At 44.1% G+C, this 18,741-nt stretch overlaps 1 protein-coding gene across 10 annotated transcripts in view; it reads left to right on the forward strand.

Moving 5' to 3' along the window:
* Dgki (diacylglycerol kinase iota) overlaps positions 1-18,741 on the forward strand; it is a 471,870-nt gene that overhangs the window by 176,180 nt on the left and 276,949 nt on the right. For all 10 annotated transcript variants that reach the window (XM_028866082.2, XM_028866077.2, XM_037203652.1 and 7 more), the window contains exons 4-5: positions 13,312-13,386; positions 14,659-14,715. In XM_028866082.2, coding sequence (XP_028721915.1) covers positions 13,312-13,386; positions 14,659-14,715 — 132 coding nt within the window. The remainder of the gene's footprint in view (positions 1-13,311; positions 13,387-14,658; positions 14,716-18,741) is intronic.

Consider the following 18,741-nt stretch of genomic DNA (forward strand, 5'->3'; position numbering starts at 1 on the left):
GAAAAAATGTAAGGGAGACAGGAAGTTGATGTCTACAGCAAAACAGCACTTGTTGAGGATGGCAGCTCAGTTACACACGAATCCACAGTGGCTGGGGTTGCATGCACAACACCTGTACAAGATCAAGCCAGCCAAACTCCCAACATGGATGGTGGAGGGGCTCATGAAGTCCCACCCCTATTTATCAGCTGTTGGCAAGTGATGGCTGCTGGGGTAGTGGCGGTGGCGGGGGAGGGATGGAGTTCATTTTCTTCAGGGAAATGACCCTGGAGAGGTTCTAGTAGATGGTTCTACACCATGTACTTACAATCAGTGCTAAGTGGACTTACTGGATGTTTAAAAAAAAAGGGAGAGAGAAATCACATGAAATTGAGAGGGAAAAGTGATATGAGAGATGAGGAGGAATGGAAGGGGAGGGAGGGAATGAGGGGTAGATTTGATCCAAGCACATTATATGCATGTCTGAATATTAAATAAAATAATTAAAACATGTTTTTGTTGCTCTGAGACTCTCAATTTTGGCTTATCATTTGGATCTGCTGTTACTGAAAATTGTTACCTGCTTCCAAAGTTGTTCGTGTGTGTGGCGGAGGCAGGAATTCCTGTGTGTGCGGGCACAGTAGCGTGTGTAGAGGCCAACACTGGGGGTCTCCTCTAGTGCTCTTTTAGCTCCCACTAGATTCTTTTTGAGACAGAGTCTCCTATTGAGCCCGAAGCTTGCTGTTCTGTCTATAGTGACTGACCAGTGAGGTCCCAGGATCAGCTTGTCTCCTGGGGAGTGCTGGGGGAAGACATGCACCATCACACCTGCCTTTTATGTGGCTGCTGGGGAACCGAACTCAGATACTCAGACTTTTACAGCAATCACTTTACCCACTAAGCTGTCTCTCTCATCCCTTACCTCTGTTTTATAGCAACATTTTGATGTTGTCATTCCTGTTTCTTAGACCAGGATGGAAATTATTTTAAAACATAAGGAAATGGAAAAGCATGCCTTGATAGCTTCATTTAAGAGAAGGAGGGTGCTGTTGAGGTGGGTGAATTTTGGAATTGAAATGACCTGGCTTTGAATCTCTGAGATTTCCAGGCTTTAAGTAATATAATATTTGGTATTGTTTTCAACTTCTTTAAGCCTGAGTTTCACATCTGGACAGTATGGATCACATACAACTGGCTCCTTATTTTTCCCTTGACAAAATACACAAGATAATGTCTCCCTAACAGTCTGGTGTTAGAACTGTGAATATTCCATGAGAGGAATCACTGGAGTCATTCCTTCTTGGATGTCATGGTTCAAAGGGCATGGTTCAAAGACTTTGAGTCCCCCAGAATACCGAGAGTGGCTATTAGGTACCCAGAGGATAACAGGCTTGGATTGACCGTGTCACCAGCTCTGTGTCATGGAGGAAAATTGAGGACAAGTTCTTATGTGCTGAGATAACCAGCATTGCTAAAGTCATTTTGTCCTTTGACTCAACCCCGTCCCTGTTCCCCCCACCTTTCCCTCATATTTAATATTTGCCCTGCCATTCATTGGTGTGTCCCCCTTGCTAGGCTGTAGCCTCCATTTTGCTTGGGGATTTTGTTTTTGTATTTTTGACTCTCCAACGCTGAGAACAAGTGCCTTCCTTGCACAGGTACCCAGAGAGTTTCCCGTGAAAGAATGAACAAGTGCCATTATGTGATTGTTGAGACACACACACACACAGACACTTGTCACTAGGTCAACTCTGACATTTAAATGTCACCACATGTACAAGCTGGAATGTCTGAATTCCTGCCTTATCTTTAAGGCTCTTGAGAGAGAGGTTCCACACTCACCACTGCCCAATGTGGCCAGGGCTCTGCTTACTAAAAACCATTTTACTTAATTTTCCTGGGTATGGGAGATTGCTTTCCATCACTCTTCTAGATGGTCACAGTATGATTGCTATTCGTTCACCCCTAAACAGCAGAGTAAATAAACTAGTTTCATCAAATCATATATATTTATCCTGATCTGTCTTAATTCCTCAACTGACCACTGTCAAGGAAACTTAAGAATTGGGATCTAATACAGTGGCAGGCAATGAACTGAGACCCATCCTTACCTAGTCCTCCCTGGGCCAGTTGCCTAATCCCACTCAGTCTCAGTTCCCTTATCTCTAAAGTGACTGAAAGGGGGCACTATTTATAGTGCATCTAGTGCATATGTCATACTGATAGGCTTCTAATAAACCTCTGCCTTTTGAAGTGACATCTTCATTCAAACTAGTATGGGCAGGTATGTGTCTCAGTGAAAACAGCATTGCTAGTGGGTGACAACAATGTGAGGTGGCCCATGACTTTGATGTTGATCTTCTTGAGCTAGATCAGGTGGAAGACCCTGCCTTTATTATGTCATTGATAGCTTGGAATATGGAAAACAGCAGTTTAGGGGTAGCTTCTTGACCACAATTGGATATGGTTTCTTAAGTAGACATGGTAATTTCTAGTAAAACAAATACCTCTAAATAGTGGTTGGAATCATTTGCCTGGGAACTTTAGAAAATAATACCTAACTTTTTCTACAAAGTAAGGAGATAATGGGACTGTAAAACAAGGAAAGTGGTATAAATGGTGCTTCGTGTCAGCAAGGGTTGAAGGTTGAGTTCTGTATTTTCTGGTTGATAGTAAGCCTCAAATCTCTACTATGTCCACAACCCACTGCCCTGGAAAGTGAGAAAACCATTGAGAAGACCTCAGGACACCATTTCCCATTAACTTCTATGCCTTATGACTTTTGTAATACATACATGTAGCCATCATCAATTATATCTTTAATTAATGTGCTTAAATTAATATGTGTGTGTGTGTGTGTGTGTGTGTGTGTGTGTGTGTTTTGGGGGCTCTAACTGTCTGGCCTATTTATTGATGTCTGCATATCATAATCATATATATGTGTGTGTATATATATATACACCATTTTGTGCATATGTCATCAATTCATTTGACTCTCTATAATCTACATCGCAGCTTTGTTCTATACCACAAATAACTTTGAATAGAGAGGCCAACTCTAACAGAAAAGTCACAAAACCAGTGGTGACAGAGCCAGAGACACAGTAAAAGTTTGCATGTGCCAGCGTTTAAATTGGTGACTGCCCATTGCCCTGTAAACTAGGATCTTCTGGGAAGCCTAGAGAAGCAAATATGGGAAGAGAAAGAAAGAACAAGCAGATCCAAGGCTGTAGGGGATAAATAAGTGCAGAGAGCAGCAACCTCCAGAGACAGCCGTGGTTATTGAATGTGAGATGCCCTTGGTAAGGGGAGAGGTAGGGAGAAGAAATGGGAATACCACCATGCTCTTTGGGGATTTGAGTTCCTCGGGCTGGAATCCCTTTCCTTGTGTCGTGACTGTGAGAGAGGAGGCAGAAGGACTAAGAATGGCAGCGTCTAGAACCAGTCAGTGAAGGGGAGCACAAAGCAATGTCCCTTTCCGTCATCTGCATCTCTGTCACCACCACTTTATTCAGCGGTGACAGCTCACGCACAGTTATGGGCCACTCTACACTGCTCACAATGACAAGTCTATGTTTGTTCCATGTCTCCATGACTAGACTAAATTTTCGGTAGGGGTTTACAAAATTGACAGTGGTATGCAGTAGTTACCTGACCGAGTTCCACAATAGAGACTTCCGGGATCCGTGTGGTGACTTTCTACCAAATCCTACCAGGGAAATGCTGCACCACAGTTTTGTCTTGTTTAATGATGGGGATCTGATCTGAAAATAAACAAATCATTAGGCAAGTTCATATTGCATAGACGTCAAAGAATGTGCTTATCCAAAATGTGGTACGGCCTACTATACATGTATGTTCCATCACATGGTAAAAAATGAGGTCTGTTACTGGTCAAAATATTCTGCAGTGCGTGAATGTACTTATCACTCTTTTGCCACTAACACAAATCACTCCTAAATCATTCCTCAAAGAGTGAGGATTGTAATACAAGATCAGCTGCTGAGACACACATCCCACTTTCCCTATCCTGAAGAACTCTCCACTGTCCTGACGGAGCTTTTCCTGACACCGAGTACTGAAGACAGGGTGGGTGCCACTCTTTCTAACCCACTGTCTGCTCCAGCTTTGAATCAATGCGGTTCTAGGAACTTGGTCCTTACCATTATTGCTTCCTGAGTGAGTCTGGGTTGGTTGCTTTCTAGGAAGAAGAAATGTACCCCCTTTTTTCCTCACCATCAGCGCCCTGACTCCCTTGGCTGTCTGCTCTAAGATTTGGACTGTTTTCTTTTCAGATGAGTATTATGAAGTATACTGGGTGCCATGGAAACGATGCACTTTCATATGTCCAAACAATGTCCAGAAGGTGTTTTCCTTCTTTCTCTGTGTCTCTTAGGAGGTCATGCAGCTTGCCCTTGTGTGTATCAGCTCAGGTGGGTTCCTGGCTTAGCTCAGGGTTTCTGAGGATACCTGAGGCTACTCAGCAGAAGTGCCTTTGGGAACACAAACACTTCACAAGCTGAGTGCTTTGGCTCATGCTCCTCAGAACAAAGCGCTGTGCAGGAAGTGCGTAGGAAAGGGATTTATTACAGTACTCCAAGGTGATTCGGCCACAGCCTAGGAGGAAACTGTTAAATGGGCAGTCAGCTAGGTGTACTTCATAGAAAAGTTGACCAAGGTGTGGGATGAGGCCATCTTGGATTGCTGATTGTTCTATTGAAAAACAAGGTGGAAGTGTGAGGGGTCAAAGTCAACTTGGGTGGAGACCTGGGGTGGACTGGAAAGCGCCTTTATGCTCCATCATGGCTGTGGCTTGAATTCACCACTTCCCTCTAAAGCTCATGTTCAAGGTTTGGACCACAGCCCTTGCCTCTCCTGGGAGGTGGTACACTTTTGGGAGATGGTTCTAATGGGAGGAAGATGAGTCTCTGGGGATGTAGCTTTGAAGAGTCCTGGCCCCTTTGTGTCTTCTCTGTCTGTTCCCTGGAAGCCACCTTCACGCCACTGTGCATACCATGGTCCAAAGCAGCAGGGCCAGAGGCCTGAGGACTGACAAGTCTGCAATCTTGAGTCAAAAGAAACCTTGTTCTTTATTAAGTTGACTATCACAAGTATCTGTCACAGTGTTTACCTCTCTGTTTTGCTTTTCTCTTCCATTCTTAACACTTTAGACCAGGGCCCGATTACCTATTCCCACTCATCCCCATACTCCCGGTGATGTTTCTCATTAAGAAATAAGGACAATATTTTAACTATAATCTGAATGACCCCATACAGTCAGGTTGCTGTTAGTGCTTGGACTCATGGCCACTGAATATATTCTGCTCCCTAACACTGGTACCCTGGCCTCTCCTCAAACATCCCTATGTCCTCGTGTCTCTGAGCGTCTCTTCCCTCTTGCTGTTCCCCTACCTGGGTTGCTTAACCCTTTCCCCCGACTTCATACCCAGCCACCAAACCTTGTGTCTGATTCTACAAGGAAATGGACCCCCATGAGCCCAGCAACTGTACCCAGCAGACACACCAGGTCTGGCCCCTTCTCCTGTTAGGAGACAACGGTGCTCCTACACAACAAGACAAGGTCTTCCCCTACTGGAGTTTCCAAATGTCTCCATCTTTTTAAGGCTGAAATCAAGACTCCACTGCTTCCTTTGGCTCCTTCTCCAATATCTAGCCTCTGAGATCCTTCTCTCTTCTATATGACAGCGTTTATTATTCAAGCCATTCCTTTAACACTTAGCCACAGTATGGCTCTGTCCTGTTAGATAACGTTAAATCTCAAGTTCATTTTTTTCTTCTTTTGTGTACCATTAGCTTTTCCCAGAGGATGGGGATTTCTTTCTCTTTAGAGCTTGTGTAGCCTTTCACTGCTGTGCAGACACGATGATGGTTATGATGATCTGTTTGGAAAAGTCAGAAGTCAGCATTTAACAGGTTGATATAGCCACAAGGGGAAATTGCTTCCTTAGGGCATATTAGACCATCATGGCCGCCAATAACTGGCACAGAGGGATTCAGGTACATTGTTATATATTGGGACATGGCCTGAGGAATTTGGTGCACCCATTTAGTTCCCCACGTAGTATCAGTTGTCCCTGCTGCCCCTTCTTTCAGATATTCTGAGGCATTTGGGGTATCATTTATGATCCATGGTATTTGGTAGAGCTGTCTCTGGGGGACATAGCCCTCACAGTTCCTCACTAGAGAACACTTCCTAATAGTGATGATAGATGAAGACCAGTTCTTTAACATGGCCAGTATGACTCAGGATGAGTCATGGAAACCACTAACTTAGGGCCAGTCATCTGGAAACTTCTAGAGCAATCTGAGTTGCCACATGAGTCAGACTCCCCAGGAAAAGTGGTCCTTCGTCTGAGGTCCTGAGGTGCCATTGTTACACAAAGACAAAGTGATGGCCTGAGCTCCTCTAATCAGGGTGTGCTGGAAATCCAGCTGACCACCCTCCTGGCTGGTCTAAAATGTCCTGGGTTGTGTGAGTAAAAAGGAGGAGACATCATGAGCGCTGATGGAAGTTCAACTTGGGCTCTGCTAATGTTCGTCTTCATTTTTCCCAATGCCAATTCACAGATTGCATCCCAGGTTCCCCAGAGACAGGACCTGCCAAGTACACTTGTCATTTCTTCTAATTAGACTTTAAAATAAATCAGAGAACTCTTGTTTTCATTTACCTTGCATTATACAGCCACAAACTTCTGTTTATGTTGCCCAGAGGTGTGGCGTTCCCCTAAAGGATACCGCATTCCTGACACTCTAAAGACTTACCAGGCCTCCTTTAGCCTCTGCCGCAGAGAGGAAGAGGACCAGGCCAGCCTTCTGGGAGTGTGAGTCTGCTCCCGCTCACACCAGTGCTGCCACTGCTAGGCGTCGGGGTCTTCGTGGGAACCGCTGTTTGGCTGGCTTGCTGTTTCCTCTTTGATTTCCGACCCTCCCTCAGCTTCTAATCCAGTAGGGCCAAGGGGCTGAGGAACTGATGGGGACCAGCCGCTGGGGTTCAGGCAGTTTTCCTCCTGACTGGACAAGAGGAGCTGCTGTTCCCGCACAGAGTGGCATCAGAGCTTGCTGCATGGGAATGGATAGTGTGTCAAGCCAGCACTGGGCATGCGTCTTTCCTTCTGGTCATCCTACCATGCCCTGCCCGCCCCCCCCCCCCCCCCCGCCCCCAGGCCAAAGTGAGATACAAGGGGATATAAACCACATAATTGTTGTCGGACTTAATGTTGTCATACTTGATACTTGCCACCACACACTTACAGGTTACTGGGCCTCATGTGAATACCAACAAGGGCAGAATCAGGAAACCCTTATTAAGAGCATGGAGGTTACCTACTTGATGTTTAGAGCAGCAAGTCCATGGAGCCTTTAAATTCACAGATGAGAACAAATCCATACATTCTCTATCGTTTTAATTTAAAAAAAAGTGTTTAGTGTCTCAGACAACCTTTAGTTTGTAAGTCATGTTTTTGTGCAAGGTTCTATAACAAATGGACCCCAATGTAAAAAAAAAAAAACCCATTCACATCCTTTGTTAATTATTTATGCCTGATTCAATTCATCATTTCTCAAAGTGAAAGAAATATTGACTTCAATAAGATTTTTGATAGGGGAGCTTGAATATGTTTGGAAGGCATCTAGATTCCTATATTGATGTACTGATGCTACATTTCCCGTTGTGTGGATAATTTTTGTGTTGCTGTAACAAAAAGTACTTGACAGAAATAAGGGAAGAAAGGTTTGATTTGGTTAAAAGTTTCAAAAAAAATATTCAGTTTGTCAGTGAAAGGTCTCAGTCTATGGTGGCAGGAGTCTGTGTTGGTGGCTATTTACACCGGTGGCTGACCAGGAACCAGAGAGAACAGACTTGAGCCAGAGGTGGACTCAAAGGCCTGACCCTAGTGATTCCATCCTACCAGCCAGGTCCTACCTCAGAAACCTTCCACAACCTTAGGAGCCACAAACTGGAGGCCGAGCATCCAACACATGAGCCCATGGCGTGCGGTTCAGATTCAAACTGTGTTCCTGTATTCTGTTTAAAATTTCAAAGAAGTTCAGCCTAACTGAGCAAGACTTCTATGTTTTGAGCCGTGTCTGCCCAGCAGCTCGCTCTCCAGCTCTGTCAAGTGAGCCTCAACAATCCTCACACCAACATTCTGACATGTAAACTGTTGCGGGCTGGATGTGAGGTATTCCGCTGAAAGGCTCAAGTGCCGAACGTAGAGCTGCTTTTGAGAAGCAGCTAGACTGAGAGAGTGCTGGCTGAATGGGCTGTTAGTGGGTAGGGCTCAGTTGGAGGAAGCAGATTTTAAGGGCGGTGCCTTTAAAGAGTGTATGTTTCTCCTCCTCTCTCTGCTTCCCGGCTGCTGTGAAGTGAGCAGCTGTGTCTCAGCAAACCTCCCTGCCATGAGACATTGCCTCGGCAAAAGCTCTCTGTGGGACCATGGAATGCAAGCTCTGAAGCCATGAACCAAAATAAAATTTTCCTCCTTTAAACTATTTCTCTCAGATATTTGCCTGGAAAAGTCTAACGCATAAACCACGAAGTAGGCAGTCAACATGTTGGATTCACGGAAACAGCTTCTACCAGTGGAGGAAATAAAACCGTGTTCTTTACCACTGTGGAAAAAGACCTTGGACTGTGATTGAGAACTTAACTGACTTGGTTTCGTATTTGATTATTATATCAGGCAAGGTTCTCTAAAGGAATAGAACATGTGTGGGTGTGCGTGTGTGTACACTACATATTCTTGTCTTCTCTCTTACATATGTGTTACGGAAGGAGACTTAGCAGAGTGGCTCACATGATAGGGGGTAGGGTAGTCTGACACTGGTTGCCTGGATGCTGTTCTCAGTGGCTGCACAGTCCACAGTGCAGAGACCTAGAAGCTCCCTGGAGAGTCGCTGGTGCTGTCTACACAAGAAGGCCAAAGAAGCTGGAACCTGAATTTAAAAGAGGTTGGTGGCAGCAGCTCAGAACACATGCGTTCAGGAAGAAGAAGGTGCAGGCAGTCGGGCAGGCACCTCTGCTTTTGCCTCCTACTGTCCTTCCTGTAAACATCCTCACAGACACACCCCATGGTGCCTCTCCCAGGTTTATTCTACATCCCATCAAGATGATAGGGAGGAGCAACCACCAGGGCTGGAAAGATGAACTATCCCACTTTACGGCTGTTTAGAGGTTGTCACTTAGGAAGCTGGCTGCAACAGGAGCAGTGGTTGGTTTGTAGGGAGCTCTGGTCAGAGGATAAGGCAAACGGGCTGATTTTTGCTGTACGACGCATTATGCTGTTCTCATGAATGGGGAGTTCAGATCATGGCTTGGGTATTCTCCATCAAAAGACCCAGAAGCATGTCATGTATTTTAAGAAGGTCTTTAAATATTCTGTATTATTTAAATGAAATTAGCCTTAGGACTTAGAGCACTTTATTTTATGTGTTGTCTTCCATGGACTTTCATGCTTGAATTAATTGAGAAATGAATAATGTTAGTGTATTTACATAACCCAGAAAGCTGAGTGAGGATAAACATTAACCCTGTGGTTCCTACGCTCTTGTAAACTGTGGGGTCCCCTTTTTCCTCGCGGTCCGTTGGCCACCAGTGTGCGAGGGGCAGAAGCGGAGACAGAGCTCTGTAAGGCCTGTGAACAGGGTGGCAAAACCTTTCTGGGAGACAGCTCAACTTTACTCCAGAGTGAGGGGAGACAGAAAGGCTGGGGACCGTGGCTGGGGCATCATCCAGTTTGCATTAAACAGCATCCTCCTGTCGGAAAGCTCCTAGTACAAGTCTCAGTTATCATACGCGGAAGCACGGTCCTCTCGTAAAGCTCCTCGCCAATGTCTAATTACCATATGGGCAGCAAGGGGACAGCGTCTGTTGGGAACTGTGTCAAGGGTCACACTAGAGATAAACCAGACATCTGGGCCTATAGACATTCTCCACATAAGGTCAGATAGAGAGCAGGAAGCCCTCCACCTGGAGAGATTCCTCCATGTTGCCTAGCTTGGAGAGAGTTGCCAGGCCATGGTAGACTGCAACCTCTGAGCAGCAGGGCCTCCCAATATAAACCAGGATCCCTTGCTCTAAAAATGATGTTGATTCAGCATTGTGACATGAAAAGCGAGAAAAGAAGCGGGTGTGCATTCTGGTTTCAGTTAGTACACATGACTTCTTGAGTCTAGTCTGTGTTCTCCTTCCTACCCTCCACATATTGCTAGAGAAGTCAGGGTTTCTTTGTATGGGTATTGTATTAGTCTCATTAATAAAAAGAAATTCAGAAATGTAATTGGAAGAAAACTAGAGGACAATTTTATTAGAATTGGTGTGAAAAAAAATAGGACAAGCAAACTCTAAACCTTGGCAACTGCCTGGGTGAGGAAGATGGAGACTAGGAAGAGAGAACAACCAGCCTGTTTTGCAGCGAAGGTCAGCAAGCAGCTTCATGGTGGAAGGAGTGAGTGACTTTAGAAAAAGAAAACCCAGAGCATTAGGGAAAGCACATTTATGTTTCTGGACAGGATCTGAAAAAGACAGAAAATAAAGAAAAAGCTATGGTTTTGGAACTCAGGAAAGTGCACCGGCTTAGTAGTGTGCCATGTAATAAGTAGCTGTATCAGAGGAGAGGCTTCTGAGAAGTACATTATCTCATTAAAGGGATAATTATTCCTCCCATCTCCTTAGCGGGCATTCAGATGAATCTGTTTTCCTGAGAGGTGAACTCACAGCTAGGTGATTGGCGGGCCCAGGTGGAATAACACTTAAGAGAGGATACAAGACTATGTAGTATGTAGAGAGAAGAGGATGTAGTCTCTATTCCAAACATAAAAGCTAAAGAGAGATGGTTGTGATGTTTCTGGTGTCCAAAGTGGATGATGTGGAAGGAGTCCAACCCCAGTGGCCTAGGATCCTGCTAATTCCTCTAAGATATGGTGGCTTCTTAGAATTCCTGGTGCTCTATCGACTAAATAAAGAGAGCAGTAGGGCACAGTGGCAGAAGGAGGTAGGAGTCATTGATAGGGAGGATGCTTTCCAGGCTGTATGATATCATAAGTCCATAAGTATTAGCCCATTTTGAGTAGCATTGCCTGGCACATGTGTGGTGTAATCTGTTAGGGATTGGGGTGGGCATGGACAAGTATCAGCTCCGGTTTCCTTGGCTTCTTGAATCAGGTATCACGTGCATTTTCTGCAGGTGGTGCTCATGCAGAGATCTGACCAGGCTGTCCATAGGAAAGAGGGAGCAGTGGTCATTTGTTTATGAGCATTCTAGTTATGAAAATTTGCAATCAAATTTTATTACTGCTGCTGCTGTTTTTGTGACTACTACCATTTCTACGGTTGATGCTCCTACTGTTTCATACTCTTCCTATCATGGCTGTGTGTGTGTATTCCTCCTCCTCTTCCTCCCTATTTCTCCTTCTGTTTTTGGTTGTAGAACAAGACACTTTGAACAGCATCCTTAGGTGTCTTGGTTTCCCTTAATCCTTTGTTGTTTGAAAAGTCAGTTAATTGCCAAACATACTTATTGTTCTATGTCATATTAGGAGGATCGAAGCCAAGAGAGGGGTCACACATTTACAGTCCACAAACACAGCTACCAGTGTTATTGTTGCACTGTTTTGTGCACTACGGTGGTAGCTGGTGACAGTTACCACTCCTGTTCACAGAGGCTGATGTCCAGCATTGATGACTGATGTGACTATAGAGGAATAATGGGACACAAAGGGTGATCATTTCTTTCCTTCTGCCTCCCCCAGCATCCCCAGGGCTGTCTGTAGTCCATCCCTCCTGGGCCCTCTCTCCACAGCAGCAGTGTTATGTGTATCCCTCACCTTCCTGCTCCACTGGGCTCCGCTGTCCTTCCTCAGCAAGTTACTCACCAGACACAGGTCACCAGCAGTCTATGTTGATACTTTCCAAATGTACAGGGACTCCCAGCCTTTCCCACCTGGGTTCTTTGGTAGTCTCTTGTTATTGTGAGGTTCTGTGCTCAAAATGTGTTTGATGTCTCAGGTAATAGTTTTTTAAAATTATATATATATATATATATATATATATATATATATATATATATATTTTACTAGGTTCAAAAGCAACTGTGTCTTAACATGAACAGTAAAAACAACTAACCCACCAAATGATGTGTTAATTACTTGATTCCAGTTCATCATCTTAGGGAAGGAAATATTGATTTAAAGATGATCTGTTGGGGAAAGTAAATATGTACAGTACTTAGAGTGTCTAAGATCATTACATGTAGCACAATGCATTTCCTATCGTGTTGGTTTTACTAGCACCAGAGTTATCAAGGCAGCTCTTCTTTAGGCATGTCTGTGTAGAGGGCTCTGCACACCCCTAGTGGTGCCCCTAGATGATGCTGGCATGGATGACATCGGGAGTCCACTTAGTCCTCTCTCTAATTCCACCACGTTTGGGTTTTTAATTGTTGGAGACTTGAGCTAGACCACAGAAAGCTTTGCACTGTGAATTTACAATGCATCCAAGATTATCAGGGCCACATTTTATGATGCTTAGGAGCCAGACAGATTGGGTATGCTGTGCCCCAATTGGCAGGCCTTGGACAAGTCACTCACTCTGTGTGGGTTCTCTCATCTGTGAAGCAGGGATAGGGCTGTCTCTACTTCATAGGACTGTAAAAGTTAAGTGAATTACCATCTGTGAAGTGCCATGAGGACAGAGCAAGACCTGTAATCTTACTAGCAGCTCCTGCTGTCCTTGTTGCTATTTATTATTGCTGTTCCTGTTTGTGCTGTTGTTGTTTCCTGGGTGTGAATCCAGACTTGTAATCTCCTTCCTGACGATATGGGTAGAAACCCAAATAGCACAGTGTAGATTTGTGCCTAGAACGGAAGTGTAACGTGGCCAGTCATTGAGATATAGCCTTGGAGAGTAAGGATGGAATGCTTGATTCGTATATAAGACAGAAGTTAAGAAGATTGCCCCTGTCCCTCATCAGTGCAAATGAAATGTAAAAGAAAGTGTGAAAAAGTTAGAAAACTTAAGGACAATGCTTTTGTTGTTCAGCTGTAACACTTAAAACTGATGTAACAGAATAAAGAGCTTGATTTATGTTACAAGCCCTAGTAGTAGAGGGTAGTATTGACGTCATATTTAGAAGAAGCCATCTAGGTCATTGGTATGTGGGTAGGTAGCTATCCTGACATGTTTAGGGATTTTCAATGTGCTTAGTAACAGAAGTAATTACAATTTTGCCTGATTTCTGGAGTCTCTCTTACCAGAGAAGTGTCCAGAATAGCATGCTAACATATCTTTCCTGTATTTTGAATTGAATGTTGTAGAAATCCGCTGTCAGGAGGAAGTGTGCAGTCTGCAAAATCGTGGTCCACGCTGCCTGCATTGAGCAACTAGAGAAGGTAAGAGAGCGCCACCTGCTGAGGAATGGATTCACTGTACTTACTTGCCAAGATCGGGTGTCCATTTCTAATTTTTTGAAAACAATGGCCTTAAAAAACAAAAACAAAAGTGAAAACTGTGAGTTTAATATGACTACCAGAGTAACGATGAAAAGAAAAAATACAAAGGTCATTCATCCTGTTGTCTTCCTTAGCTTAATTTGATATTATGTTGTGTTGACTTTTGGGAAAGCCTAGCACACAACAGTTCTCTTTCTGTCTCTACTTCCACAAGATGTTTCCTTTAAGGAAAAAAAAAAAAAGATGCAATGAGCTTTTTAATATCGTAGCTTCCATATGTTTCTCTTTGTGAGTTCCCATATTCCTAAAGTAGCTCTAAGGGAGAGAGCCAAGACAGCTTAAAGCAGCTCTCAGACTCCACTGCAGACCTCATGGGCAGCGTTTTTTGCTGGTGCAGCATAAATGTGGGGCTGAGCTGGAAGTGGCATCCCAAGGGTGGTGTCTTGTCTTCAGAAGTGGATTCTGAATGGTCTATTTATTTATCAACTAGGGGATGGGAAGATCTCTAATAGAGAGTTGCCTGCTGCTCTCATTTATAATTCTTACTCTGTGTCCAGGCAAGACCCTTTGTGGTATCTGCATTCTCCTGCTACCCTTCGCAAACACAGTGGGGGCATTTTAGCCTCATGCAGTGTTTGCTTAGCTTCGCCAGCACCACCAGCTGCTGCCAATCTTACAGCCATGCCCGACACTTTGAATACATCCTCTCTCGTCTCCACTCTGTTGTACTTTATACAGGAGCAAAAGTGACCACAAGGACATCTCCTCTCCAGAAAGCAAGACAGTTCTGAGTCCTTGACAGGGAACATCTATGCACGTGCTGAATAGTTATCACAGCCGTTAGGACTTCTCAGGTTTACATTTTTCCACTTTAAAAAAAATCCAATGCAACCGATGGGTTCAGCAGCCGCATGCTTTACCTTTGGCTCTGAGCTCTTTCTCAAATTCATGGACTAAGAGCATTTTTGTTCAAAGTTAGAGTTCATCAATGAGAACACAGGAACGCTGGCGGGAGGTGTGAAATCACTCCGCACCATTGTGGATTATCTAGGGAGATGCTTTCAGGAGACGAGGAATAGACTAAAATAGATTGCTTATTCTCTGTGGGTTTCGTTTTATAGTCTCGATGTCTACCGCTATTGCTTGTTTTTGTAATTCTGTTCAACCTGACGCTTATCAGTAACATAACATGCTTTTCCTTTCAAATGACAGATTAATTTCAGATGTAAACCAACATTTCGGGAAGGAGGCTCCAGATCACCAAGAGAAGTGAGTTTTGTGAGTTGTTTCAAACACCACCTTGAACTCTCATGGGTACAGCGAACCCCCAGGGATTCACCCGAGGTTGACAAATGAGTTCTTTCTTTCTTCATTATAAACAGCAGTTTCTTCCTGATATACCAATAAGTACAAGGACTCTCCAAGTCTCTCCAGCACACTGCACTTCATCCTGCCACTGGCGTGTGCTCAGGAGCCAAGGTCTTAATGAATGGGACAGAAAAGTGGGGGTGGGGGAATGGTAGAACTCACGGGGTAAGGAAACAAAATCCTGTCCTTGTCTTATGGCCAGTTTTTCTTTTGGGGTGGGGCTAAGCTATTCTGGGGGTGAGGCACAGCACAGTCACGGGTCTCCCGTGTGCATGCTGGAGTCGGGCTGCTGTTTCCAGAGCCAGCCTTAATGCTGTGTGACCCAGGGCAGCTTGCCAGTTCTGCTTCCGCTGCTCTCTTGACCTGTGAAGCAATACACACAGTCATCATAGGAGGAAGTTAGGTTCAGTGCTCAGAACATCTCCTTATAATCAGGTCACTGTGAGGATAGACTGGGATGGAGAGCAGTTTGTTTGATTATAGGAGTGTGAGGGGAGGAAGCAGCATGGAGATAGGGCTGCTTTTACTGCTTTTGTGTGGAGGAGACAGCTACCACAATTCAGAGAAAGCGAGAGGAATATGTGTGTGTGTGTGTGTGTGTGTGTGTGTGTGTGTGTATGTATTATTCTAGACAGTCTAGAACCAAGCTCCAAATTGTACTTTGTAATCCACAAAACAAAAGCTTTCAAGTTACACAACCCATTCTCCTTAGAAGGCAGTGTGGTATGCTCTGGTGCTGTCCACCGTCCCCCAAGCACCAGAGGCTTATGTTTTCTCTTTAAGAATAAGAATTCTTGGTAAGTGTGATTTCTCCATTTTATTTACATTCCTAGTGAGAGCAGTTTCAGATCCACTTAGAGATTTACCCCTTGGAAACCTTCCCAGCCAATGTGCTCCTCAAATCAGCCCTGTGTAATAGAGAGGAAGGGCAAATTGGTCAGATGAAGGGCTTCCTGGAAGGCGCAGGCACTGGCTGATTCTTTCAGGAGCTATCTAGGGCAAGGGGTGAGATGTGATAGATACAAAGTGACAGCCTTCTAGACAGAAACCACAGCAGCACACAGGCATAGATGAGAGATGTTAGTAACATGCACGACTTGGGAGATGAGTAAGAGGTAGACAATGGCAGTCTCTGGAAGCCAGGCTAGAAGTCATCAGGGATTTGGAAATGGGTATTACTCTATTTAAGCAGACTATATTATGCTGACTGCCATGTGGAGGGAACATGCTGTAGTTCAGGGCTGATTCTATTGGGGGCATGGAGACAATCTGATCAGCTCTTGCCATAGACTGGTTAAGAAATGATTGTGTCTGAGCTAAGAGAAACATGCTACAAAGAGATGAGTTTAAAGGACACAGATTGGCAGGATTTAGTAGAGGATGGCTTTGGGATGTGAAGGCAGTGGTCCCTAGAATAAGGCAGGCTTTGGTTGAGCAAAACTGATTAGGTTTTAGAAGAAGATGACCTGAGGATGAGGCTGATCTGAGAATGCACTGGACATCTGATGGCTTTACTTATAGAAGCATCAGGACTGAGGTGTCCACTTTGCCCCCAGATGCATTTGCCCAGTACATACCTGTGTGAGTGTGTTTTGTAAAGAAGAACAATAAGCTATCTGTGAGTGGCCACCACATACAGAGACTTACTTGTACTGTGAGACTAGAAAAATGCATAGAGCAGGGGTAGAACCTGTGTGAGCAAAGAGGAGTTCACAACCATCTGAAACACAGTGAAGAAAGAAAGACATTGTATAGGCCAGACAAGGTGAGGAACACATGTGACATCAGACATCCAGGAGGCTGAGGTAGGAGGATTCCTTGAGTCTAGGGGTTTGAGGTTAGTCTGGACAATATGTGAGATGATGTCTCAAAAACAAGAAAATGGTAAAAAGAAGAATAATATTTTATTATAATGAAAACAAGAGGATTGAGAGACAGCAGGGTGGGAGGGGAGGTGGGAGGTTGGAGGTGGTAGTGATGGGGAGAGGAGAATTGAACCCTTCCATGAGTTGGTTTTTCCCGCGGTTTGTCCAGTGTGGCAACACAGGGTGAGGGACGTGTAGAGACATGGTGCTGTCGTTCTGCCTTTGGTGCTGTCCTGATGGGCTGCAGTGGTGGCTGAAAGGCCGCTCAGTGACAGCTCAAATGGAGATGTCTTCCTTATGAAGGTTGCAGGGGCGTTTTTGTGTTCTTAAGTTGGAGGTACTGAATTTCCAACCAAGGGATGTTTATGTCTACCATTGGTTCTCTGCCTTCTCTCTGCCTCTGTCTCAGTTATAACTGTGTGTAAAATGTCTCTGTTGCCAGTCTCAAAAAATGGTTTTCATTGGCTATAATATTCCTTTGCTCTAAAACTGGACCTCTTCTGAAAGTCTTGTCAAGGACTTGATTTCTCATCCTTTCCTGCCTTTCGACCCCTACCTGGCCCGTCTAGAGCATTTCCAGCAGCAAATGTGTGTTTTAACAGTTTCCAACTGAAATTTAAAAAGAAAAGCACTAGCATTCCTCACCTACCAACTGTGTCTTAGCGGCTGCTCTGATCTTCAGTTCTGTGTTAATGGCTAAGTTTCCAGAAACTGTTATCTGGATGGATTATGTTTAGTATGTCATCTTCTAGCACATTAACCTGCTCTTGTCTAGTTTACTCAGGCCATTTTCTGAAACTGTCTGTCACTGTCGCTAATGATCATAGAAAATCCAGTAGGTATTTTTCTGTCCTTATCCAAGCTCTCAAAAATACTCAGAACATTCACACAGTCCATTCTTCTTGACTCCAAGCAGCACCCTTCCATCTCTTTTGGACTTTTCCCCTTCCTTGGCTATCTCTGTCTGTTCTCAGTGCCCTTCCCCCAACCTCTGCATCTCTGCAGGGCCCCCTGGGTTTATCTGTATTCTCTAGCCTCCGTCCTGTCCTTAGGATAGCTGTCCTTAGGATAGCTGACAGCTGCCTTTACATTTATTTCTAGTTTACATTCTTGAAATTCCATTTCACATGTCCATTGAATATGTCACGGTCATCTGAAATACAATAGATCAAAACCCAAACTATTATCATGACCATGGAACTTTTTTCTGAATCTATTTTTACCCTACAAAGTGAGCTGTTCAATTGTAGACACTGGGGGAGTGTCATATTGATTCTTACTCTCTAGTACTCTTAACCTCAAATTCATTTGTTAGCTCAGTCAGTTTTATTTATAAATGTATTTCAAATCCATCCATTTCCCTGCATGTCTGCTATTAGCAACTTCGGCTAAGGTATGGATGTTTCCCATCCTAAGCACTGCAGTAGCTTTTCCATGATTTTCCAGTTACTTCCTCCAATGTACCCATGATTTAAGGAGCATGGTCATTTTTTTTTTTTTTTTTTTTTTTTTTTTTTTTTTTTTTTTTTTTTTTTTTTTTTTACTAACAGTCAGACCGGGACATTTCCCACTGGTTTCTTTTTTTTTTTTTTGAAAGACCTGTGTAATCTGACTTTGCATATATCTCAGCTCTTTCCAGCTACCAAAGGGACATTCTCTAAGTTCCAGAGGCATGTGACAAGGTATTCCCCACTCTTGTATACTTCTGTCTTCCATGGCAATATTTCAGATCTTTTAACTTCTTATATTTTCAGCTCAAACATCATATCCTCAGAGGTTGTCCTAGTCAGTCCTGGTTGCTATAACCAAATACCATTGACCATTTCGTTATCAGCAATGAGGCTGTTTTTTTTTTTTTAAACAGCTTTAGTGGCTGGAGAGTCCAAGATCAGAGTGCCAGCATAGTGTGGTGCTGGTGAAAACACTCTTGCAGGTATCAGACTACTGCCTTTTTGTGTCCTTGCATGGAAGAAAGAAAGCAAAGGGTCCCTGGGTTCTTTTTATAAGGCACCAACCCTATTGATAAGGGCTCCATTCTCCATGACCCAAGTAGGTTACAAAG

The sequence above is a fragment of the Peromyscus leucopus genome, chromosome 3 (genome assembly GCF_004664715.2).
Source record: "Peromyscus leucopus breed LL Stock chromosome 3, UCI_PerLeu_2.1, whole genome shotgun sequence".
Classification (NCBI taxonomy): Eukaryota; Metazoa; Chordata; class Mammalia; order Rodentia; family Cricetidae; genus Peromyscus; species Peromyscus leucopus.